At 43.6% G+C, this 27,018-nt stretch overlaps 1 protein-coding gene across 39 annotated transcripts in view; it reads left to right on the top strand.

Moving 5' to 3' along the window:
* The window catches only part of CACNA1C (calcium voltage-gated channel subunit alpha1 C), a 735,043-nt gene that overhangs the window by 69,822 nt on the left and 638,203 nt on the right, over positions 1–27,018 (top strand). For 6 of the 39 annotated variants that reach the window (XM_045071787.1, XM_045071783.1, XM_045071781.1 and 3 more), the window contains exon 1: positions 24,447–25,109. The exons of 26 other annotated variants lie outside the window; for them this stretch is intronic. In XM_045071787.1, the coding sequence (XP_044927722.1) occupies positions 25,061–25,109 (49 nt within the window). In that variant the 5' untranslated portion in view covers positions 24,447–25,060. Of the gene's footprint in view, positions 1–24,445; positions 25,110–27,018 lie in introns of those variants that run through there. 7 more of the 39 variants (XM_045071785.1, XM_045071782.1, XM_045071789.1 and 4 more) reach the window with 2 other exon arrangements.

The raw sequence follows: 27,018 nt of genomic DNA on the forward strand, positions 1-27,018 counted from the left end.
GAACCATCAAAAGCCTCCACAGTGGCTGTATCAGTTTGCATCCCTACTGACAATACAAGAGGGGTCCTTTTTTTCCACATACTCACCAACACTTATTTGTTGTGGTTTTTTATTTTAGCCATTCTGATGCATGTAAAGTGATATCTTATTGTGGCTTTAATTTGCACCTCTCTGATGATTAGTGATGTTGGGCATCTTTTCATGTGTCTGTCAGGCATCTATGTGTCTTCTCTGGAAAAATATCTATTTGGGTCCTCTGCCTATTTTTAATTGGATTATTTAGTTTTTCTGGTGTTTAGTTGTCTAAGTTTTTTTTTTTTTTTATAAATTTTGGCTTTTAACCAATGAAATAATGATGAATAAAGTAATGGTTAATATGAAAATTAAATATTATCCCAAATATATTATCGCCCTCGGCGCACAAGGACAAGATGCCCCAGTTCAGATGCATCTTCTTTCTCTTTATTTCCGCAAGTCTACACACTTATATACGCTTACATGAACAATCAGCGAGCAGGGTACAGGAGGGAGCGAATCAGGCTGTGCACCTAAATGAACAACTTCGCTAGCAACCAGTGCTGTTTACTTCCTCTTTGGGCGTTCAGCTTAGTCTCACGAGGCAATCCTAACCTGGCAACTAGCCAGGCGCCATCTTTTAATAGTGGAGGCTGCCCTGGCCAGGGGCCTGCCTCCGACATCTCCCCCTTTTTTCTTTTATGGCAGGGATCGTGCCTGTCTTAGGTTGTCAGTGGCAGGGAATATCCTTACCCGTTATCAGACGGCAGGTATCAATGATCTGCGTCCTGTCTTAGGTTGGTATATTTCCCCCACCAATCTTACCCGCCCTTGACTACCGATCCAGCATACTTAGCCACACTTGGGGGGATGTTCCAGCCTCGATGGCTAACAAGGCCTGCACCATGGCTTGCTGTTGCCTATGTTGCTGTTGCCTCCAAATTTGCAGTTTCCTTACTAGCAGAATCAAGCCCACTACGAGGATTGTCATCAGACTAATTAAGCTAGCCCATTGTTTCATAAAGGTTAACACATCTTGCAATGTTTTGATTATCTCTGGGAGGGTTGCAAGCTCAACTCTGGTGTTATTTATCCTTGTTATTCCTAGTACCAGGTGCTGAGTATAGTTTTGGAATTCTGCGGACTAATTCCCCCGCAAGTATTGGGAGAGCTGTCGGGAGATATTCTGTAAGTCACTCATATTAGTATAGGCTATGGGAGTTACACAAATTGCCGGGAAGGGTACTATACATCCCAGTCCCAATAGGGCCCCCCATATGTCCACTTGTTCTTGAACCAAATCCACTCTCTGGTTAACTATTAGGATTCCTGCTTGCAGATGTGCATTGATCTGAGTCTGTGTTTGAAGGGCAGCCGCCGTTCCTTCTGCAAGGGTGTTCACAGCTTCCGCAGTGGGTATAGTTGCAGCAAGCAAGACTGCTGCTGCCGTGGCAGCTGCTGTAGATATAGCCAATGCTGTCACAACGGAGGCTTTGATACCAAAATCTCTCTTCTTTCTGGATCGCACCACCAGTAACTTGTCCTCTGGAATGGAAACTGGGATAGGAACATGAGTAGGGATACGCACAATCACAGCCAGCTTGAAGGCCGTAACATTCCAGCACTGGGAAAGATAGCAATTCTTAGTGCAATTCAACGTATCATTCAGCTCGCTAGCATTTGTTACGAGGAAAAGGAATGGTGGCCAGACGCATATGGGAGTGGGCTGATAAGTAATATTATTGGGACAAGACACATTAACTGTTGTCTCAAAGGTACTAGAGTCATTTTGTTTATAAGAACAGTTGAGGAATTTGCCACCATTTAACATGGACACTGCTGAGATATCAGTACATGCTCCTAGCAAGTTACAGACCTGCCATGCATCAAAGGGAGAGGAGGGAATATGAGAGAAGAGTTAGTCACTGGTAAAGGATATGGCCATGCTTTAACCACTGCTCACAGCTCTCTGGCTTCAGTCTGCCACAGGAGGTGTAGCATCCCCAGAGTTATCATCAGCATCTTCAGCATCATGACTGGTGTTTGGAGGCAAGGCTGCACGCACCAGCCGCTCTGGGATCCAAATTGGAGCCTCCTTTTCCTGTGGAAAAACACATACAGACCCCCTACTCCATACTAACACTGGATCTGGTCCATTCCACTTTCCTGTGAGGATGTCCTTACAAAGTACTAAAGGCTTAGGGGAAGCAGCAGCATCACTTGCATGTCTGATTTACCGGTTTTGTCCAACGTAAAAAAATTCAAAATAAAGAGAATGGTGTTGAGCCTATCTTTAGGGGACCTGAAGGTGTCCCCTATTCCCTCTTTTTGTTTATAAAGCGCATTTTATTGTAAGATGTGCATGCTCCACAACACCCTGTCCTTGTGGGTTATAGGGTATTCCATGTATCAAGTGAATGTCAAGTTCTTGTAGGAAGGCTTTAAAGGGTTGTGAGGTGTAGGCTGGACCATTATCTGTCTTTAATTGGCGTGGCTTTCCTCATGCCGCGAAAGCCTGTAGGCAATGGGCGACAACATCTCTAGATTTTTCCCCCCGTATGCACTGAGGCGAAAATTATTCCAGAGCAGGTATCTACAGAGCTATGAACATATCTTAACTTTCCAAATTCTGAAACATGTGTGACATCCATATGCCATATGTGATTAGGTAACAAACCCTTAGGATTAACCCCCAAGGACGGTGCAGGTTGTAAGGTCATGCAATTTCTGCAGGAGACTACTGTGTCCTGTGCCTGTGCTTTTGTTATGTTAAATTTGAGGCGAAGAGTTAAAGCATTCACATGGAACAGCTTGTGATAATGTCTCGCCTGTTGCACCGGGTCCTCAATGGCAAAGACAAATTCTCCTCTGGTTAAGGAGTCTGCTAACCGATTACCTTTTGTCAGGGGTCCTGGTAAGGTTGTATGAGCTTGTATGTGGCCAATATAAAATGGAGCCTTCCTGTCCCAAACTAATGTTTGGATTTCTTGTAATGCCTTAGAGATAGTAGATCTGGCATTAATAGAACCCACATTTTCAATGATAGAGACAGCTTGCACCACATATCTACTATCTGATAAAAGGTTGAAGGGTTCCTGATGAAACATTTGAAATGCTTTTATCACTGTGAGCAGCTTGGTTTCTTGGGGAGAGGAGCTTTGAAATAGGAAGGCCAACTCTCTTCTTTGGTAACTATAGCTCCTACAGGTGTCCTGGCTTCTTGCAGTAACAGCAAACTCCAGGAGTACCCCTATGTTTATATTGTTGAGCTCCCTGTAATCCTTGTAAACCTTGAGTGATAGCTGCAGCCATAACCTGCCCTTGAATAACACTGTCGTTGATATCCCTGCAAACTTTAATATATGTACTCAAGTCTTTGCTTTTCCAAGGTCTGATGGCTTCTTTACACCATTATTAGCCTGCTCATAAGCCAGCTGTTTTATCAATGGCATGGCTCTCTCTACCTCCCAAATATTCAACCAGCTGTTTGCATCAGCCTCGCTACAAAATCAGCATATGCTTCATTTGGTCCTTGTATTACCTTGGACAGCTGACCCTATAAATCCCCACTGCCTTGAATTGTCTTCCATGCTTTAGTGGCCGCCACGGCTATTTGCAGATACACTGAAGGGTCGTATTGTATTTGGGCCTGCTTTCCCATATACGGTCCTATTCCCATTAACATTTCTAGGTCCCACTGAGGATTTCCAGCCGCTGCATTATGGCGGGCAGTGTCCTGTGAGTATTCTTGCCAGGCTGTTTTCCATACTAGATATCGCCCTCCCGACAAGGTTGCGTGGGCTAGGTTATCCCAGTCTTCAGGGACTAAGTTCATTCCCGCTATGGTCTCCAACAAAGATACCGTAGAGGCTGCCTGACTGCTTCCTTTAATTGCTTAACTAGTTTAAAATCAAGAGGCTGATGATACCGCTGGTTGTTTTGGTCCTCTAAAACCGGAAAGGCAGAGGCCAGGTTATGATCTCCCCAGCTCGAAACCCTGCCACTACCACATGTGGTGCAGCAGCTACAAGCTCCTTGGCACGCCATAGGATTATACGGCGGAGGGGCACTAGGCTTCGCTGGAGTCGATCGACAGTTTCAACTGTTCAAACTTGGAGTGCATTTTACGGTCTAACTCCTCCCCTGACATTTCTTCTTCCTCTTCACTAGAACTACCCCCCCTCTGAGGCACGAGAAGACCGGTCCTCTTTCAGTTCCTCCAATGCCTCTGCTCCCTCTTGTAGAGCTGATTCACATTTGGTTTAGGCCCCACCAGGCATCCCCGGGCTAAGGTCCATATTGCCAGGGTCCCGAGTGGCAAAGGCGTTTTATTGTCCTGTTTCTTCAAATCCTCCCCTAAGTGGTCCCATTGAGGTATGTTTAGCAAGCCTTCATCTAGGAACCATGGAGCCGCCTTTTCCACTGTATTCAAAAAGGCCCGAGCAGTTTTTGCTTTTAGTGGAGTTCCATTGGCTTTCAGCAGGTCTTCTAAAGACCCTTCCAACCACACTTTAGATACTTCAGATCCCATTATGAACACACAGACAACAGACGTGGACGTTAAAGACTCGCCGCTAAATTCCGGCTCTAAGGCCGCCCCGCTTCTTATTGCGGACTCACTAAATCCCGGCTCTAAGGCCGCCCCACTTCTTATTAAGGACTTGTACAAGATTCCCACCACTTTAATCGTGGTCCCTTCCCCGCTTACCTGCAGTTTCGATAAGAAAATCCCGGCTCTATGGCCGCCCAGCTTCTTGTTGCGGTCTTGTACAAGTTTCCCACCACCTTTGTCGTGGTTTTACCCCGCTTACCTGCGGACTTCTCCCTTGCAAGGTTTTTCTATTTTTACTCCCCGCTTTACCGCGGAATTCCCACTTTTGAACGTGGCCTTTACTCCCCGCTTTACCGCCCAATTCCCACTTTTGAACGTCCGCTTACCTGCGGACCTTTACTCCCCGCTTTCCTGCGGATTACCTTGCAAGATTCCTTTATTTAGTTCCCAGGTGCCGGCGCCATTTATCGCCCTCGGCGCACAAGGACGACAAGACGCCCCAGTTGAGATGCATCTTCTTTCTCTTGATTTCCGCAAGTCTACACACTTATATACGCTTACATGACCAATCAGCGAGCAGGGTACAGGAGGGAGCGAATCAGGCTGTGCACCTAAACGAACAACTTCGCTAGCAACCAATGCTGTTTACTTCCTCTTTGGGCGTTCTGCTCAGTCTCAGGAGGCAATCCTAACCTGGCAACTAGCCAGGCGCCATCTTTTAATGGCGGAGGCTGCCCTGGCCAGGGGCCTGCCTCCGACACTATATCTCTTACAAAGGTGGATGGCTGCAGGGGTATGATGTCCAATTAAAGGAGGCTTTCTGGACACCAGTATTTCAAATATCTCCTTTAGTTACCTGGTGGTACTCACCTCTCAGGGAAATGGACCATGGAAGATGTGTGCATGGTGTGTGTGTGTGTGTGTGTGTGAGAGAGAGAGAGAGAGAGAGAGAGAGAAAGTGTGCCTTTCTTCTGTGGCATGGGAAAAGAACGGCTGTGAAGATCAGAAGAAGAAAGGGAAAGTGGCAGGCAGCCTCCAGCCTCTGCCCCACACTGTCCTCCAACCAGTGTTAAGATTGAGTGTCTATGGAAGTTGGGGATCTGGAAACTGGTTCCATTAAAACAATACATGGTACCATGAGAGTAAGCCATACATCATTTTGAAGATACCATAAACTACTCCAAATACTTTTCAACCCATTTAGGAAATTGCTAACATGTTCTTGATTCATCTAGACAAGAGTAGTTTACATAAACTATTCAATATAAGTGTAAGCATAAATATACTTTTACTTTCAGCAGATTCAGCAGAGAGAAATGTGTTTTGGGGGTATTTTGTCTACAGAATCAGTTGAAACAGATACCATCATTGATTTATCTAGAACAAATAAAAGCTATTATATGCTACATAAATTATAAATGCTCTCAATATTACTCCATCACAAGATCATTTCGGTTATAACCTACCCTCATATGAATTAGAATCATTGACTGACTTTATGCTAATTGGGATGGAAACCAACTCAACTAATCAGAACTTGGCAAAACCCTAATACATATGGGTCACACACACTCACTCACACATACACACACACGGATGTTGATTCATACTAGTCATCCAAAATGTATGACGGGCAATGTCATACATTGTGGATGACTTCCTAATTTGGGGGGCTTAAACAATAAAGGTTTATTTCTTGCTTATACTACATGTCCAGAGGGGTTTGTGCAAGAGATTGTGCACAAAGTCACTCAGGGATCTTGGCTGATGGATGCTTCTCCATCTTGTAGCTGTACCATCTGCATCATGTGTCAGAAGAGAGAAACAGGAACATCAAAATGGGCCTTTCATCACCTCAACCTTGAAATGACACATGTTATTTCTGCTTACGTTCATTGGTCAGAACTAGTCCGACAGTGTGTTCAAGTACAGAGTAGATGGGAAGTATATTCTTCCATGTACACAGAAGGGGAGGAAAACAGAGTATTATTTGAATTAAATGATCATAGAAGTTGATATAGGTGTCATTTCATAAGCAGCATTGTCATCTTAGGAAAACAATGTCACCAACTGAGGGTTGGTGGCAAATAGTAAAACCATACAGTTATATTCATTGCAAAAAATGATTATAGAAACCGGACTGAACATGAGAAGAACTGAAAATCTGAATCTGTTATGGAAAAAGGCTAAACTGACAAACTGTGAAAGAATGAAACTTATCTTCAAATATGACTTTGTCCTAAGACCTCTCTAGTAGGTGAAGTTAGTTCTTCAGAGTCTTACAAAGAGATGGTTGTGAGTGCCCTGTCTCACTTGAAAGCTCTGCCAAATTCTTGATTCTACATGGCTCCACCTGGTTGCTAAATGAAGTCATCTGGCAAGTTCATGATAGTCCACACTAAGAAGATATCCTTTTTGTGGGCCACAAAACCCCTTCAACTTTGTTTTGTCTAAGTTGTTACCTAGGTGTGTTATGAGGCATTGACCTCATATAATGGTTATAATGTTCAGCTATAACTTCTCCATCTACTGGGACTGGGAAAATCACTTTTCAAGAATTTAGAGGATAGAGTGGCTAAGCCAGACCAACTATCAAATAATTAGTTATAGGGAATTTGGGTATACTTTCTGAGAATGTAAATATTTGGAATTACTCCTATCTGTATAACTTACATGAGTATTCTTTCAGATTTAGTTCAGGGATGGGATTGCCATGGGTTGACCCAAGTGTATACCTACAAAAGATCCCTAGATTCTTTTTTTTTAAGGGTTTAATTTATTTATTTGACAGAGAGAGATCACAAGTAGAAAGGCAGGCAGGGAGAGAGAGGGAAGCAGGCTCCCTGCTGAGCAGAGAGCCCGATGCAGGACTCGATCCCAGGACCCTGAGATCACGACCTGAGCTGAAGGCAGCGGCTTAACCCACTGAGCCACCCAGGCACCCCAAGATCCCTAGCTTCTGTAGTCACAACAGAAGGTCATCTTCAATAAAGAGGTCTTAGGGAACAAACATCCTTTTTTTTTTTTTTTTTTTTTTTTTTTTTTTTTTTTTTTTTTTGGTGTAATAAGTTACCTTTCCCCCAAATGTCAGGCAAAGGGTTACCTATGTCAGATCAAGAACCAAAAATATTCAGGACTTTGAGAACTCTAGTTTAACGATTTCTGGTATTATGGGAAATCAAGGTGGAAATCAATGCCATGAATTACAAGAGGGATAGATGAAAAGTTAAAAATAGAACTATGCTATGATCCAGTAATTGCACTACGGGGTATTTATCCAAAACCCACAAAACCACTAATTCAAAGGGATACATGCACCTCTATGTTTACAGCAGCATTATTTACAATGGCCAAGATATGAAAGCAGCCCAAGTGTCCATTGATTGATGAATGGATAAAGAGGATGTTGTATTTATCTATATAATGGAATATTATTCAGCCATAAAAAAGGATGAAGTCTTGCTGTTTGTGGAGACATGGGTGAAACTAGAGAGTATTAAGCTAAGTGAAGTAAGTCAGAGAATGACAAATGACAAATACCATATGATTTTACTCAGACATAGCATTTAAGAAGCAAAACAAACTAGCACAGGGAAAAGAGAGAGAGAGACAAAATGAGACTCTTTTTTAAAAATTTAATTTAAATTTTTTAAAAATTTAATTTAATTTTTTCAGTGTTCCAAGATTCATTGTTATGCACCACACCCAGTGCTCCATGCAATACATGCCCTTCTTAATACACACCACCAGGCTCACCCATCCCCCATCCCCTCCCCTCCAAACCCTCAGTTTATTTCTCAGAGTCCACAGTCTGTCATGGTTCATATCCCCATCTGATTTTCCCCACTTCACTTTTACTTTCCTTCTCCTAATGTCCTCCATGTTATTCCTTATGCTTCACAAGTAAGTGAAACCATATGATAATTGACTTTCTCTGTTTGACTTATTTCTCTCAGCATAATCTCCAGTCCTGTCCATGTTGAAATAAAAGTTGGGTTTTCATCCTTTCAAAGGTGTAATATTCCATTGTATATATGGGCCATATCTTCTTCATCCATTCTTCTGTTGAAGGGCATCTTGACTCTTTCAACAGTTTGGTGATTGTGGCCATTGCTGCTATGAACAAAGGTACATATGGCCCTTCTTTTCACTACATCTGTATCTTTGGGGTAAATACTCAATAACGCAATGCAGGGTCATAGGGTAGCTCTATTTTTAAATTTCTTAAGGAATCTCTACACTGTTTTCCAAAGTGGCTGCACCAGCTTGCACTCCCACCAACAGTGTAAGAGGGTTCTCCTTTCTCCACATCCTCTCCAACACTTGTTCCTTCGTATCTTGTTAATTTTGGCCATTCTAACTGGTGTAAGATGGTTATCTCAATGTGGTTTTGATTTGAATTTCCCTGATGGCTAGTGATGATGAACATTTTTTCATGTGTCTGTTGGCCATTTGTATGTCTTCTTTGGAGAAGTGTCTGTTCATGACTTCTGCCCATTTTTTGGACATGATTTTCTGTTTTGTGTGTGTTGAGTTTGAGGAGTTCTTTATAGATCTTGGATATCAGCCCTTTGCCTTTAGTGTCATTTGTGAATATCTTCTCCCGTTCGTGGGTTGCCTCTTTGTTTTGTTGTCTGTTTCCTTTGCTGTGCAGAAGCTTTTTATCTTGGTGAAGTCCCAAAAGTTCATTTTCACTTTTGTTTCTTTTGCCTTTGGAGACATGTCTTGAAAGAAGTTGGTATGGCTGATGTTGAAGAGGTTACTCCCTATGTTCTCCTCTAGGATTTTGATAGAGTCCTGCCTCAAGTTGAGGTCTTTTATTCATAAGAAACAGACTCTTAACTACAGAGAACAAACTGATGGTTACACAGGAGAGGTGGGCAGGGGGATGGGTGAAATAGATGTTGGGGATAAAGGAGTGCAATTGTTGTGATGAGTACCCAGGTGATGTATGGAAGTATTGAAAGACTGTATTTTTTTATTAACATATAATGTATTATTTGCTTCAGGGGTACAGGTCTGTGAATCATCAGTGAAAGACTATATTGTACACCTGAAACTAATACTACACTATATATTAACTAACTGGAATTAAAATGAAAAGAAGATTAAATTTCAAAAAATTAAAGAGGAAAAGGAAAACATTTTATATCTAGCACCAGGGAATACTTTTGGAGTTGGCCTGGAACAGTTAAGAAGGTAGAGAGGTAGGGAGGCTGTGTAGCAGAATGAGCTATGGGGTTTAAAGTCAGGTCCACTCCTACCCAGATGAGTTGGTGTGGCCAAGTTACTTCTCCAAGCATTCAATGTCTTTAATATAAAAATTGGGGCTAGTATTTAACCCATACAATTGTTGTAAGTGTGAGGTTGAATATTAAGGGAAAGGAGTGCCGTCTGTCATCCAGCAACTGTGCTGGATTTATTTGTCACTTGTTTAATTCTTAACATATGCCCATAATTTTCATTTTATAAATGAAGAACTGAGTGGGGTGGGAGGTGAGAGAGGATTGCCCAAGTTTCAGTAAGTACTAATTATTGGACTTGAGACTGAAATGAGAATGGGTGATGGGACTTAGTCTAAATTAAGGTAGTATGAGTTGAATGGTGGTCCCTCAAAATATAAATATATGCCCACATCTTAATCCCCAGAACCTGTGAATGTTACCTTATTTGCAAAAATGGTCTTTGTTGATGTAATTAACGGAAGGGTCTTGAGATGAAGACATTATCCTGGATTACCCAGTGAGTCAAGGACAAATGTCCTCATAAGTGTGAGGCAAAAAACAATGTGCTGCCAGGAGAGAGGGAGGCAACGTGACCACAGAGACAGAGATTGGAGTGACGTGACTTGTTGGCATCCAAGTCAGGGAATGCCAACAATCACCAGAAGCTGAAAGAAGCAAAGAATGGATGACCCCCTGGAAACCCTAAAGGGAGAATGACTCTGTTGGATATATATATATATATATATATATATATATATATATATATATATATTTTACTTCTAGCCTTCAAATGCAATAGAATAAATTGCTGTTGCATTAAACCATCCATCTAGTGGTAATTTTTTATGGCAGCCCTAGGACATTAATGTATGTGGGAATGACTTTCACCTTGTGATGGCCCGTGATGTCCACCTCAAATGCAGACACAATATTGGACTCATTCTGAGACTTGACTCAGGGGGGATTCTTCTGAGGGTCAGCAGGTCATCCACGTGAAACTAACTTCCTCAGGGCCTTGATAAGTAATTAAGAAAATCATTTTAATAACTTCACTTTTCCTTTTTTTCCTTTCTCTGTCTACTTTATTTCACTTAGCTTATTTATTTGTTTTATTTTATTTGTTTATTTTTATTTTATTAATTAGTTTATTTATTTATATTGACACATAATGTATTATTTGCTTCGGGGTACAGGTCTGTGAATCATTCACAACACTCACCATAGCACATACCTGCTCCAATGTACATAACCCAGCCACCATATCCCTCCCCCCCACCCCCCAGCAAACTTCAGTTTGTTTCTTGAGATTAAGAGTCTCTTATGGTTTGTCTCCCTCCCCGGTCCCATCTTGTTCCATTTTTCCCCTCCCTTCCCCCCATAAACCCCCACCCTGCCTCTCAAATTCCTTATATCAGAGAAATCATATGATAATTGTCTTTCTCTGATTGACTTATTTCACTTAGCATAATACCCTCTAGTTCCATCCACGTTATTGCAAATGGAGGATCTCACTTTTTTGATGGCTGCATAGTATATATATACACACACACCACACACATATCCATATATATCTATATCTATATATACATATCCATATGTGTGTATATATATATACATATACATATGTATATATATAATATCTTCTTTATTCATTCATCTGTTGATGGACATCTAGGTTCTTTCCATAGTTTGGCTATTGTGGACATTGCTGCTATAAACATTGGGGTGCATGTGCCCCTTCAGATCACTACATTTGTATCCTTAGGGTAGATACCCAGTAGTGTGATTGCTGGGTCATAGGGTAACTCTATTTTCAATTTTTTGAGGAACCTCCATACTGTTTTCAGAGTAGCTGCACCAACTTGCATTCCCACCAACAGTGTAGGATGGTTCCCCTTTCTCCACATCCTCCCCAACACCTGTTGTTCCCTGACTGATTAATTTTAGCCATTCTGACTGGTGTGAGGTGGTCTCTCACTGTGGTTTTGAACTGTATTTCCCTGATGCCAAGTGATGTTGAGCACCTTTTCATGTATCTCTTGGCCATTTGGATGTCTTCTTTGCAGAAATGTTATTCATTCTGTTCATGTTATTTGCCCATTTCTTTATTGGATTATTTGTTCTTTGGTGTTGAGTTTGATAAGTTCTTTATAGATTTTAGATACTAGCCTTTTATCTGATATGTCTTTTGCAAATATTATCTCCCATTCTGTTGGTTGTCTTTTGGTTTTGCTCACTGTTTCCTTTGCTGTGCAAAAGTTTTTCATCTTGATGGAGTCCCAATAGTTCATTTTTGGCCTTGCTCCCTTGCCTTTGGCAATGTTTCTAGGAAGAAGAGGTCGAAGAGGTTGCTGCCTGTGTTCTCCTCAAGGATTTTCATGGATTCCTGTCTCACGTTGAGGTCTTTCAACCATTTTGAGTCTATTTTTGTGTTTGGTGTAAGGAAATGCTCCAGTTTCATTCTTCTGCATGTAGCTGGTCAATGTTCTGAACACCATTTGTTGAAGAGACTATCTTTTTTCCATTGGACATTCTTTCCTGCTTTGCTGAAGATTAGTTGACCATAGAGTTGAGGGTCCATTTCTGGGCTCTCTATTCTGTTCCATTGATCTGTGTGTCCATTTTTGTGCCAGTGCCACACTGTCTTGGTAATCTGGAATTGTGATGCTGCCAACTATGGCTTTCTTTTTCAACCTTCTTCTGGCTGTTTGGGGTCCTTTCTGGTTCCATATAAATTTTAGGATTCTTTGTTCCATTTCATGAAAAAAACTGATGGTATTTTGATGGGAATTGCATTAAATACGTAGATCGATCTAGGTAGCATAGATATTTTCACAATATTTGTTCTTCCCATCCATGAGCATGGAACGTTTTTCCATGCCTTTGTGTCTTCCTCAATTTCTTTCATGAGTACTCTATAGTTCTCTGAGTACAGATTCTTTACCTCTTTGGTTAGATTTATTCCTAGGTATCTAATGGTTTTGGGTGCAATTGCAAATGGGATTGACTCTTTAATTTCTCTTTCTTCTGTCTTGCTCTTGGTGTATAGAAATGCAACTGATTTCTGTGCTTTGATTTTATATCCTAACACTCTACTAAATTCCTGTATGAGTTCTAGCAGTTTTGGAGTGGAGTCTTCTGGGTTTTCCACATAAACCATCAGATCATCTGTAAAGAGTAAGAGTTTGACTTCTTCTTTGCCAATTAGGATGCATTTTATTTCTTTTTGTTGTCTGATTACTGAGGCTAGGACTTCTAGTACTATAGCAGTGGTGATAGTGGACAGTCCTGCCATGTTGCTGACCTTAGGAGAAAAGCTCTCAGTTTTTCCCCATTGAGAATGATATCGCTGTGGGTTTCTCATAGATGGCTTTTATGATATCGAGGTATGTACCCTTTATCCCTACCCTGTGAAGAGTTTTGATCAGGAAGGGATGCTGTACTTTGTCAAATTTTTTTCAGCATTGGTTGAGAGTATCATATGGTTCTTGTCCTTTCTTTTGTTAATGTATTGTATCACATTGATTGATTTGCAGATGTTGAACCGTGGAATAAATCCCATGGTGAATAATCCTTTTAATGTAATGTGGATCCTATTGGCTAGTATTTTGATGAGAAGTTTTGCATCCATGTTCATCAAGGATGTTGGCCTGTAATTCTCCTTTATGTTGCGGTCTTTGGTTTTGGGATCAAGGTAATGCTGGTCTCATAAAATGAGTTTGTAAGTTTTCCTTCCATTTCTATTTTTTGGAAAAGTTTCAGGAGAATAGGTACTAATTCTTCTTTAAATGTTTGGTAGAATTCTCCTGGGAAGCCATCTGGCCCTGGGCTCTTGTTTTTTTGGGAGATTTTTGATGACTGCTTCAATATCCTTACTGTTTATGGATCTGTTCAGGCTTTCTATTTCTTCCTGGTTCAGTTTGGTTGTTTATATGTCTCTAGGAATGCACCCATTTCTTCCAGATTGTCCAATTTGCTGGTATATAATTGCTCATAATATGTTCTTATAATTGTTTGTATTTATTTGGTGTTGGTTGTGATCTCGCCTCTTTCATTCATGTTTTATTAATTTGATAATTCTGGCTAGGGGTTTATCAATCTTAACAATTCTTTCAAAGAACAAGCTCCTAGTTTTTTTTTTTTTTTAGAGTAATTTCTTTTATTTTTTTTTTTTAAGATTTTATTTATTTATTTGACAGAGAGAAATCACAAGTAGACTGAGAGGCAGGCAGAGAGAGAGAGGGAGGCAGGCTCCCTGCCGAGCAGAGAGCCTGATTCGGGACTCAATCCCAGGACCCTGAGATCATGACCTGAGCCGAAGGCAGTGGCTTAAACCACTGAGCCACCCAGGTGCCCCGAATAAGCTCCTAGTTTTGCTGATTTGTTCTACTGTTCTTTTGGTTTCTATTTCATTGATTTCTGCTCTTATCTTTATTATTTCTCTTCTCCTGCTGGATTTAGGCTTCCTTTGATATTCTTTCTCCAGCTCCTTCTGGTGTAGGGTTAGGCTGTGTACTTGAGACTTGTCTTGTTTCTTGAGAAAGGCTTGTATTGCTATATACGTTCCTCTCAGGACCACTTTTGCTGTGTCCCAAAGATTTTGAATAGTTGTGTTTTCACTTTCATTTGTTTCTATGATTTTAAAAAATTCTTCTTTAATTTCCTGTTTGACCCATTCATTCTTTAATAAGATGGTCTTTAGTCTCCATATATTTGAGTTCTTCCAACTTTCCTCTTGTGGTTGAGTTCTAGTTTCAAAGCATTGTGGTCTGAAATTATGTCCATTTTATTATTGTTGATGTAAATACATGTATTTACATGTATGTGAATGTATTTATTGTTGATGTATTTACATCAACAATTAATGACCTATCCATTATATTATTGTTAATGTATTTCTTTGATTTTGTTATTAATTGGTTCATATAATTGGCTGCTCCCATGTTAGGGGCATAGATATTTAAAACTGTTAGATCTTCTAGTTGGACAGACCCTTTGAGTATGATATAGAGCCCTTCTTCATCTCTTATTATTGTCTTTGGTTTAAAGTCTAATTTATCTGATAGAAGGATTGCCACCCTAGCTTTCTTTTGATGTCCTTTAGCATGGCAAATTGTTTTCCACCCCCTCACTTTAAATATGGAGGTGTCTTTGGGTCTAAAATGAGTTTCTTGCAGGTAGCATATCAATGGGTCTAGGTTTTTTTTTTTTTTTTTTTTTTTTTTTTTTTTTTTTTTTTTTTTTTTTTTAATACCCTGAGTCTTTTGATTCAGGCATTTAGCCCATTTACATTCATGGTAACTATTGAAAGACATGAATTTAGTGTCATTGTATTGTCTGTAAGGTGACTGTTACTGTGTAATGTCTCTGTTCCTTTTTGGTCTATGTTACTTTTAGTCTCTCTTTGCTTAGAGGACCCCTTTCAATATTTCCTGTAGGGCTGGTTTGGTGTTTGCAAATTCTTTTAGTTTTTGTTTGTCCTGGAAGCTTTTTATGTCTCCTTCTATTTTCAATGACAGCCTAGCTGGATATAGTATTCTCGTCTGCATATTTTTCTCATTTAGTGCTTTCAATTTATCATGCCAGTCCTTTTTGGCCTGCCAGATCTCTGTGGATAGGTCTACTGCCAATCTAATATTTCTACCATTGTAGGTTACTGCCCTCTTGTACCAAGCTGCTTTCAGGATTTTCTCTTTGTCTCTGAGACTTGTAAGTTTTATTTTTAGATGCCGGGGTGTGGACCTATGTTTTTTGATTTTGGGGGGGGGCGGTTCTCTGTGCCTCCTGGATTTTGATGCTTGTTCCCTTTGCCAAATTAAGGAAATTCTCTGCCATAATTTGCTCCAATATACCTTCTGTCCCTCTCTCTTTTTCTTCTTCTGGGATCCTAATTATCCTACTATTGTTTCATCTTATAGTAACACTTATCTCTCAAATTTGCCCCTCATGGTCCAGTAGTTGTTTGTCTCTCTTTTTCTCAGCTTCTTTATTCTCCATCATTTGGTCTTCTATATCACTAATTTTCTCTTCTGTCTCATTTATCCTAGCACTAAGAGCCTCCATTTTTGATTGCACCTCATTAGTAGCTTTTTTGATTTCAAGTTGGTTAGATTTTAGTTCTTTTATTTGTTCAGAAAGGGTTTTTATTTCTCCAGAAAGGGATTCTCTAGTATCTTTCATGCTTTTTTTTTGAGCCCAGCTAGCACCTTGATAATCGTCATTCTGAACTTTAGTTCTGACATATTACTGATGTCCATATTGATTAGGTCCCTAGCCACCAGTACTGCTTCTTGTTCTTTTTATTTGAGGTGAGCTTTTCCACCTTGACATTTTATCCAGATAAGAATAGATGAATGAGAGAACAACATACTAAAAGTGTAGCAACGACCCCCCAAAAATATACACTAACTAAATCAGAAAGGACCTGAAACCAGGAACCAGGAGGAGAAAAAAGGAGGAAAAAAAGTATATATATATAAAATATATATATAAGTTTTTCTTTCTTTAAAGTTTTTGGAGGTAGTTTCTTCAAACAGACCAAAATACACCCAATATATATATATATATATATGTGTGTGTGTGTATGTATATGTATATATAATATATACATTTATATATATTTTATAAAATGTACAAAATATATACATTTATGTATATATTATAAAATATATACATTTATATATATTTTATAAAATGTATAAAATATATACATTTATATATATTTTATATATATATATACATACACACACACATATATATATATTTTTATATATTAGATTGGTGAATAGAACAGAGCCACACACTTGATTTTGGGTGTATTTTGGTCTGTTTGAAGAAACTACCTCCAAAAACTTTAAAGAAAGAAAAACTTATGTATATATAAAAATAATAGCAAACACGATGAAGGGATGAAATATGACTGTAAAGATGAAAATTAAAAAGGATTCTTAAAAAGGAATTGATAAGTTAAGAGGTTGGTTGAGAAAGAAAAAAAAAGGAGGAAAGAATGTGATCAGGCTGTAGACTAGAAGAAAGTCATGCCCTAGATTTAGGGTATATTTTGATCTATTAGAAGAAATTGTGTCCCAAAATTTGAAAGAAAGAAAAACTTACATGTATACAAAAAATAAGTTAAATACAATGAAAGGATAGATTATGACTATAACAATGAAAATTAATAAAGATTTTTTTTAAAGTATTGATAAGATAGAGTAGTTAAAAATGTTAAAATAAGAAAGAGAAAAAATTTTAAAAAATAGAATAGGAAAAAATAAAATGAAAAAAAATTTAACTTTGTAAGAGTAAAGGATCATGGGAAAAACACCAAGAATTCTGTGAATTGCTTTCCCTTAGCTTTGGAGATCCACAGTTCTTGTTGATCAGTGAACTTGGTCTAGGCTGGATGTTCTTGCTGATCTTCTCAGGGAGGGACACTTGTAGTGATTCTCAGATGTTTTTGCCTGAGGTGAAATTGCACTGCCCTTGCCAGGGGCCAGGTTAAGCAATCTGCTTGGGTTCATTCTCAGGAGCTTTTGTTTCCTGAATGCTTTTTATACAGCTTTGGAGGATGGGAATGAAAATGGTGGCCTCCCATTCTCCAGCCCAGGGGAGCTGAGAGCTCAGGGCCCCACTCCTTAGTGTGCCCTCAGAGAAAATTAGTCAATCCTCACTCCCAACTCCCCCAACCCCTGTCTCCCCTGGTCTCCAGTCGCACTCTGATCACTCACCCAGCCTGTGACTGAGCGTTTCTATCTCTGGCGCATGATCCCATTTGGAGTTTCCAAACCTAGCTGATTCTTGCAGTACACTCTTGTGCCACTCCTCCCAGAGGAGGAAGGAGGGGGTCTCCCCAGATCTGCCACTTATGGGGTCCCTGCTTGGAGAGCAGTGGTCTGACTGTGCCTTGGATCATGGTTTAAGGTAACCGTGAACTGAGAGCCACTTCCTTGTCTCTGTCTTTGCAGCAGAGACAAGGTTTCCCCTGGAAACCTGGTTTTCCCACTCTGATATCTGGGAGCTCTGCCACACTCAGGCACCCCCAGTCTTCCTGTGACCCCGCGGGTCCTGAGACAACACTGTCCCTGCGAGAGCTCCACCACTGCTTAGGCTCTGGAGCAACGTCCCTCAGTGGAGCCAACTTCTAAAAGTTCCGATGTTCCTCTGCTCTACCACTTGCTGGGAATCGTCCCCCACCCCCGCAGTCTCTCTTCCCGTGTATCGCCTCAGATTCACTTCTCCGTACATTCTACCTTCCAGAAGGTGGTTGATTTTCTGTTCTTAGAATTGCAGCTCTTCTTCTCTTTGATATCCTGTTGAGTTTGTAGGTGCTCAGAATGGTTTGATAACTATTTGGGTGATCTCCTGGGACTCCATGATATTTAGGTCTCCTACTTCTCTTGCCATCTTGCTCCTCCCCTCATGAATTAGCTGTTCTTTTGGTATTGGCTTTTTATATCAAAGAGTCATGAGAGAGGAGGGCACTGGACCCCATTTTGCAGATGGGGCAAACAGGGGAACCGTCTGTTGTTGTGACTTGCTGAGGTAGAAAGAAAGTGCCATAATTTGAACTCACGTGTGGTGTATAAGCTCTCTGCCAAGGATAGCTAGTCCTCAGGGTCAGGCCATCAACCATCTTGCTGCTTTCTGCCTTTGGGTTTTTTTGAAAGTCTCAAGGATGAGTATGTTTCCACAATGTTTTCCCTGCTACATGAGGCTGCTGTAGGATGAGGTTAGAATTTCCCCCATACTCCATATAGTCTGGCCTCACCTTGGGATTGAAATTTTGGGCAGAGTTGCTAGGGAGCTCTCCTTAAATGCAATATATAAAGACACCACATTGGGTTAGCAAGGATCTGTTTTGTCCTGTGGTTTCTAGACAAATAGGTGAGGAGGAGAGATTTCAATGTGATATAAGGAAGAACTCTCCCAGAAGAGTTTCTTCAATACTGACATGGGTTGGGAAGACAGCAGGGTTGTTACAGGTGTCTCAGAAGGAAGGAAAGGGTCACTCTATACCCTCTTCAACTCTGTTCTCTGAATTGTGAGCGGGGTGAGTTTTCCTGAAGCCTTGTGCTCACCACCATTTTAGTTCCAGTACCTGAATTGTATTGTGTAGTAGAGTGGACTGTTCATAGCCTCTCGATTTACATAGACGTGGGTTCAAATCTCAGTTTTGCCATTTAATGACCAAGCAATCTTGGGGAAGAAAGTTAATCTCTTAGCTATTGTTTTATATTTTTAAATGAGGGTGGTTAAGTCTCTTTGGCAGGGCTGTGGTAAAGTCACATATTGAACACCTGGCAAGTCTTTCTTATGGGGATAGAGGATGATAACGGAAAACATGAAATGAGCACATTGCATACACCTTACCTGGATTTTTAATTCTCCCAAGCGCCCTAGAGAGGTAGGTACCATTGTTAGTTCCATTTTGTAAAAACTGAGCATTAGGAGGTAAACCAGGTGTCCACATTCCCACAGCTTATACGTCTCCAAAGACCAAGTACTTAACTGTGGTTGAAGTACCTGCCATAGTACCTGACACTCACTAAGTTTTATTAAATGATGGTAATTAGTATGAACTCAATAATATATGTCAAGGGCACCTATGTGCCAGGTACTATCTATTATTTGCCCATGGAAACATCCAGACAAGTGATGTGGGACATGCCAAGATGCATGAGTTAGGTTTGACTGAGGAAGAAGTACCACCATGAGTGACAGGAGGCAAGGGATTGGTTTTTGGGCTGAGACCTTACCCAGTGACAGGTCTGAAGTCGCTATAGATCAGCAGGACCAGAGTCTGGAAGAAAAGCTAGATGTGAGGTGGGAGAGAGTGAGGCCAAGATAAAACCCCTAAAAACAACTGCAATTTTTATTTTTATTTTTCTTTCACCACTTCCAACCTTGACTTTGAAACCAAAAGCTGGTATCCTTAACTGCAGGCCCAGACATAGCTTTGCTCTGGCTCAGAATAGCTGAAAAGGGGAGGATCTAGCAGGATCTGGAGAAGCTGTGGGCCCACACTAACAGGGGAAATTGCCCAGATGGGTCACTAGGTGTTGCAAGTTTGAAGCAGCCATCATAGCCATGTGCCGACTTTGACTGCACAAGAGCTGCTGTTTCACTTCTACCTTCTAAATGCTCCACAAATATCTGTTGTGGGCAATCCTGACCTGGAACCACACAGGGAAGGTAATTCTGTGAAATAGTTTCAGCTTGGTCAAGTTGGGCCAATATAAAGCCACCATGCTTATAGTCGTGGTTCCACTACTCGGCCCTGTCGAGGGAAAGAGGATAACTTTGGAAGGCACATTGAAGGAGAGCCTTCTGACTCCCCTCTTCCCTGGCAACCTGGTTTTTGAAGTCTTGGGTCAGACAGAAAACAAGAGAAATCTACCTGTGATCCTGTCTCCCAAAGACAGCTTTTGTGAACATTTTGGTGTGAACTCTATGTTGTCTTTTTCTTAGTTCAAATATAGACCTGTTTTTAAAAGAAAAAGGGAATCATAGCATCCACAATATTTTGTAACCTGTTTTTCTTTTAGTGTAAATAGTCTTTTCTCAAGTCACTAGCATTATACCTTAATATTATTCACATGTATGTAAGGATTCCATGGCATGAATGTATCTAGTTTATCTCTAAAGTGGTTAATAGCATAGACTCAGAAGACAGACTGCTGGAGTTCAAATCCCCAGTCTTCCAACCTTTACTAGCTCTGAAAATGGGCAAGAGAGTTGGGCCTCTGTGCTCTTGGTTTCCTCACCTGTAAAAGGGGGCCAAAAGGACTGCCCTCATAGGGTTGTTCTGAAGAACATGACTTTATATGTGGATAACCTCTCAAAGATACTATTTAACCAAATTTAAAATGGATATTTAGATTGTTTCCAAGCTTTTTTACTTTTACACAAACACCACAATTAACAAATTTAGTGCATTCTGAATTCCTTCCAAAGGAAATATTTGTGGTTGCATTAGAAAATCTTTTCCAGAGTAAATCAATGCACTCAATGTGCATTGAGTGTCCGTATGTACAACACATTATGCTATACCAAAGAAAAACGTACACAGTTCTCTTCCTTAAGACATTTAAAAGGTAGTGGGGGTTAGAGCAAGGCACATTCATATACAAATATAATACTATGTAGAAACATATCAGCGCATAGACTGGGTGGCACAAATAAAGAACTCTTGCAGAGGAGAGCACCTTTTGCTGGAGAATCAGATCATGCAATCAAAGAGAAAGAAAGACTTCATCGGCTCCTCCCACCGCCTCCCAAATCCCCAAATCAGAATTCAGAATGGTTTCTGTTTGTCATGTTGAGAATTTGTTACCTCGAAAGAGATCACCAAGGGCTGTGTTCCAAAGTTAGAAGCCGAGATATGGGTGTACAATGCAAGACCAAATATTTAGGAAATATCTTTTTCTGGAAAGGAAAGAACACATTTCACAGCTGAAAAGAGAAGTGAAAAATGAAACTAAAGAAGCATGAAGGTAATATTTACTTGCTAGATTTATACAGTGTCTACCTTTAGAAAAGCCTGGCTAAATCCAGCATGTGCCCCCCGTAACATCCATACACTTTGTTCTGTTATCTGAATTCCCTGAAGCACATTTTGCAGTCATTTTACTGTCATTTTAAACTCTTCATCCTTCTACCCACCCCAGATCACCCACAAACATCCCTTCCAGGAGATAGTGTTTTTGGAGTCAGACACTCCTGGACTAAACCCAGGCTCCACAGTTTTCCTGCTGGATGACCCTGGACATAAAACTTAAGTCTTTTAGTCTCAATGTCCATATTTATAAAATGGGGATGCTAATAATAACAGCTACTTTATGGGGCTGCAGTGAGGATGGCATGAGTAAGGCCTGTGAAGCATACTATAGTACACATCGCTCAATGGTGTTAGCTATTAGTATTTCTGTAATACAGTGTGTATAGTATTATTACACACTGTGTATAGTGTGTATAGTGTATAGTGTGTAGACACACTGTGTATAGTGTGTATTGCATATACAGTGTGTATATGCAAACCAATTTCAATATTAAACAAATAACCAGGTACGTAGGTGTCTGAAACACAGGACTATAATGCATCTGAAAGCTAAACCGAGGAGATATTTGGCTTTGTGTCATTTATAATCTTCTGTATTAGATTGAAAATTGAGTATGAAAACACCAGAATGGTAAAGAAGTCAGATTTCTCTTGTAACCAACAAAATCTAACTGTTTCTAAATCGAGACTGCTTTTCTAAAGGTAGGCACTTGTATAATCCAGACTATTCACTGTAGGATGAAGATCACTGATAAAGCTTAATGCCTTTCCCAGTGACATTGGCATTTTCACCTGGGACCAAAAACTTTGGCCAGAGGATGGAAGCTGGAGTGGTGAGGTTTCTGTTATCAAGCCGGTGACAGAGGGAGGCATTTTGGTACAGTGAATAGTAGCACTGCTAGACCATCTCGGCTGCTCATTCATTCATTCGGTCCCTATTTATTAAGTAACTGCTGTCTGCCAGACATTGTTCTATGCACTTGAGATACAACAGTGAACAGAATATACAAAAATTCCTGTCCTCATGGGTTTCACATTTTAGTGGGGGCATACAGACAATGAACAATACAATTAATGAAAAAGTAGGCTACACAATTTGTTAGACAGGGATTAAATACCATGGAAAAAGCAGAGAAAAGGGGATATTGGCCGTGGGGAGGCGGTGTTCGGCTGGTTGCAATACTAAATATGGTGGTTAGGATGAGCCTCATTGAGAAAGTGACATTTGCCCAAAGTCTGGAAGGAAATAAGGGAGTTCACCAAGAGGACATCTGCGGAAAGAGTGTTCCTCAGTGGGGCAGCTGGAGCAAAGGGCTCAGGGTGTGTGTGTGTGAGAGAGAGAGAGACAGAGAGAGAGAGAGAGGCACAGAGAGACACAGAGAGAGAAGACACGGGGGTGGTAGGAGGTACGAGAGATCATTCCTGCAGTGCTTGGTGAATACCAAGGAGGCCAGTATGGAGAGCAGTAGGAGCTGAAAGGTGTACACTGTTGTTTATAGGGGTCCTGCAGGCTACTCAAAGGAACTTGGCTTTCACTAAGTGCAATAGGAACCACTGGGGGGTTTTGAACAGAGGAGGGCAGTGATTTGACTACTGTATCAGGAATATTCCAAAGGGGAGAGGAGGGGAGATCAGCTACAGCAGAAACTCAGGTGAAGGATGGTGTTGGCTCAGACCCGGGGTGGGGGGGGGTGGGGGGGCAGCAGGAGAGAAACTGAGACCTGGTCACATTCTCTACCTATCTGAAGGTAGAACGAAAGGGATGTAAAAAATGACTCCAGGTGTTTGGCCTCATCAACCAAGATGGGGAAGGCTGTGGGAGGAGCAGGTTTTGCACAGAATATAAGGAATTCAGTGCTTGAGTATGTCAGGTTTGAGATGTCTATCAGACTCCCAAGTGGATACTGAGGTTGGCCGTGTGGCCTGGCACTCAGGAAGAGAGGTCTCTGCAGGAGATTCAAATTTGATATAGGTAGTTGCTTGAGGGCACGGGGAAGATGGGATCCCCAACGAAGGAGAGTGAATGGGAGGCGAGGCGGTCTGAGGACAGGAAGGTACAGGTCTTCCCCGAGGGACCTGTAGGCTCCAGGGCTAGGGCTGACGAAGGCCCACTCTAGAGCCGCCCGGGCCTGTAGGGGGTGCCCTGGAACTTGCTGTGGTTGCCGAGTGGTGGAGAGAAATGTTTGCTTCTCTGGGAAGGAGAGGCGCTCAATAGATTCCTTCGGGAGTGGCAGAAATAATTAAGAGAAGTAGGTAAGGATATCCTAGTAGCGCACGTGCTCGGCTGCCTCCAAGGAATTAGAAAACCTGGGTCTATTAATCTGTTCCAGACATCTGGGCACCACCGCCTAGCCTACGAGGCCCCGCCTCTCCAGCCCTTCCTCTCTCTCTCCCCTCCCCTCTTCCCATCCTCGCGTCTCCATGTCACTTCTACAACCGCTCTGATTATAATTGATGAAACAGAATCACGGAATCACGGCTCATTTTGCTGTTTTGTTCGGTGGCCCGATCTGCAAAGAGACTCTGGTAGTTGGGCAGATTGTATTCCCCCCTCTTGGAATTCCGCTCACAGAGGCCTTCCCGTCCTGGTCGGCCGCGCAGGGACGCACGGGTGCCGCCGAGGATAACGAGGGCCGGGGGCCGGGAGCGGGCAGGGTCTGTGTGTGTGTGTGTGTGTGGGGCGGTGGGTGGGGGGCGCGGTGGCGCGGTGCCCGCGGCCGGGCGCGAGGGGGTGTGTCCGCACCCCGGCCCGCCCGCGCCCCTCGTCCCTCCCCCCGGGGCGCCCCGCGCGGCCCCACACCCCCGCCCCTCTGCCCGCCGGCCGCCTCGCCTGGCTCCCCTTGACGTCATGTGGGTAGCAGGCTGGCTCGCGCGGCGCGGCCGAGGGCCCGAGCGGGTGCTCAACTTCGGGCTCAAGTCCGCGCCGTGCGCCCTGCGCCGTGCGCCCGTCTCCCCGCGCGCCGCCGCCGCCGCCGCCACATCTGGAAGCGTTCAGCGCGTCTGCTTCCAGCGCGCCGGGCGGGCGGGCGCGGGCAGGGGAGGGCGCGGGCGCGGCGCGGCGGGGCTGGGCTGGGCGGCAGTGAGCGCGGCGCTCTCTCGCGCGCCCGGTGTCTCCCTCTCCCTGCCTCTGCAGAAACAGCTCCCTGCCAGAACGGCGCTCGGCGCGGCGCGGCCCGGAGCGGCGGCGGCGGCGCCTCTTCCTGCCTGCTCGCCCTCAGGAGTTGCTGGATCTTTTTGACAGAGAAAAGCCGACGGGGGGCCTCGGGGAGGACTCGGCACGAGCGGGCGGAGACGTTTCAGCCCCCTGCTGGCCCGGGCGGACCCCTCTCCCCTGTCCGGGGGTCCGCCGCTCCCCCACTCCCCTCCTTTCCGCCTCTTCTTGCTCTGCCTCTCTCGATTGATTTTTTTCAAATGGTGTAGCTGCCAGAGGTGCGGTGCTAAATTCTTGGAAGGGGCCCGGATGTACTGAGGATGCATTACAATTTCACAAAAGGAGGCAGTAGTGGAAAGGAGCAGTTTTTGGTGTTTGATGCAATAATGGGAATCAGGTAATCATCAGAAAGGAAGAAGAAATACTGCAGATCCACGGCTTCCTTGAATTTTGCACGAAAGCCGACCTCGGAGGAGGGATTTAATCCAGACCCGCTTGGGGGTGTTTTGCCATTTCTTCCTCTTCGTGGCTTCTTTTCCTTTTAAAACAATTTTTGGTCCATGGTCAATGAGAACACGAGGATGTACATTCCAGAGGAAAATCATCAAGGTAAGGCTGGACCCCGCCGCCTCGCCGGGGCTCCAGCCCGGTCTCCCTGCCCTCTCCACCCCTCTCCCGCTCTCCCCCGCGCGCTCCCCGCGGCCCCCCGGCCGGTCCCTGCGGAGTTGCCCCGGGCTGCGGCCGCGAGGGGCGCCCGGCGGCGGGGCGCCTCGGTCTCGCCCTAGCGGCCGGGAGCCCGGCGGGACCCGGGCGGGAGCGGGAGCGGAAAATTCCCGCCCCTCCCCCTCCCCGTGCCCGGCTTCTCCCGAGCATGTGTTTCCTATGAATTTCCAGGCGAGGGGGAAAAGTTCCCCAAGTGTCTGCTCTGCCTCGCTTTCTCGCGTTTGCCTGGAGAGCCCAACTGCCCGGCCAGCGGGGCGGGAGTAGGGAGAGGGGGATGGGGGCTCCCGCGCCAGCGCCGCGGGGCCCGGGGGGCTGGGGTCCTTCTCCTTGCTCGGGGCGCGGCTGGGAGCGCGCGCGCGCACCCCGCCCCAGGTCGGCCTCGCGCCCCGGGCCGCCGCCGGGCATCCCGCTCGCTGCCGGCGCCCCTTCTCTCCCGCAGCGCGCTCCAGGTGGCGGGGTGGGGGCCCGGGATGCAGATGTGAGTCTCGGCGCCTCTCTCCCTCTTTCCCGTCTCCCTCGCTCCCTCTCTCTCTTCCTCTCTCCCGGCTGCCTTTCTCCTTTCTCCCTCCCTCTTTCCCTGGATCTCCCTCTCCCCATCTCCCTCTCTCCCTCGGCTCACCTACACTCACCCACCTCTCCTGCCATTGACCCCAAATGCACCCACGCCCCGTGTATTCTGATTCGTACCCACATGTGGGCTAGCACCTGAGGGTGTAAGCAGTTAGAATTCGGGCGGTGTGTGGGCTTTGCTTTTTCATGTTTTAAGGAAATAATGAAAGGGTGTGCCGAGCTCACGCGGCTCCACACTATTGCCCAGTGTTTTCCCAGCATCTCCATCCTTGGCATCAAGTGTCACCAGCTCCCCCCAGTGAGGGGGAAAGGCTTTCAGGTAACTCCCCACTTCTTGGAAACTTTCTCTACCTCCCCCCCCCATTAACAAGTTATTATGTTTTGGCATTGCTCAGCAGCTCAGGTTATGATGGAGTGTGGAGGGATGGTCTTGCTGGAGTGTGGCAGCCTCCAGCTTCATCTCTGTCTTGTCTCCATGGCTTTCTCTGCCTCTTTTGGGTGTAGTCTTCCCTTTTTCTCTCCCAGTCTCCCAAGCCTCCCTGTTTATACTCTTCCTGTCAATTGAATCCTCCTGATTACCTGTCGCTGTTGGTCCTGTTACTTCCTGGGGTACTTTTAGTGATTCTCTGAGGACCCCAGCCTGGTGCAGGGGTTGCCTCCATATCTCTTCTTTCCGGCCTCCTCCTCCTTATGCCCCCATCTCCACCATTTGGGGACAGAGCCCCCGTCCTTTAGAGCTACCTGCCTGGTCTCTGTCCAACCTGAAACTGATTTTGGAGCTAGCTGCCCCTCTGCTTTCCAGCTGGGGTGGCAGTGTGTGGATTTTGACCCACCGGTAGAAATAATTTTGTCAAGGGCCATGGGTTCTTTGGTGAGCCAGGGCTTTGTCATAAGGGCAGCTTCTGTCCCTGGATTTCTCTGTGCCATGACCCCATCTGTCACCTGTCCTCTGTCCCCTTCCTAGCAGATGGAGCAGTGGATGCATTAGGAGCTTGAGGGTGAGAAACACAAAGGAAAGGGTGATATTTGTGAAGAGTGGGGATGGATATCTCCCTTCCAGGTTCTCAACTCAGCATGAGCAGCCTTGAGGAGAGCTCAGTAGTATTGTCCTTACTGTCACTAACAATGGCAGTATACTGTGGTAAGCATTGTTATTCACCTAACGATAATCTTCACTAGTTTACCAGGTCCCCCTCTTAGTGCAGGAGAAACCCCCTCTTAGTGC

This window comes from Mustela putorius, unplaced genomic scaffold (assembly GCF_011764305.1).
Source record: "Mustela putorius furo isolate JIRA1106 unplaced genomic scaffold, ASM1176430v1.1 tig00003988_pilon_pilon_pilon, whole genome shotgun sequence".
NCBI lineage: Eukaryota > Metazoa > Chordata > Mammalia > Carnivora > Mustelidae > Mustela > Mustela putorius.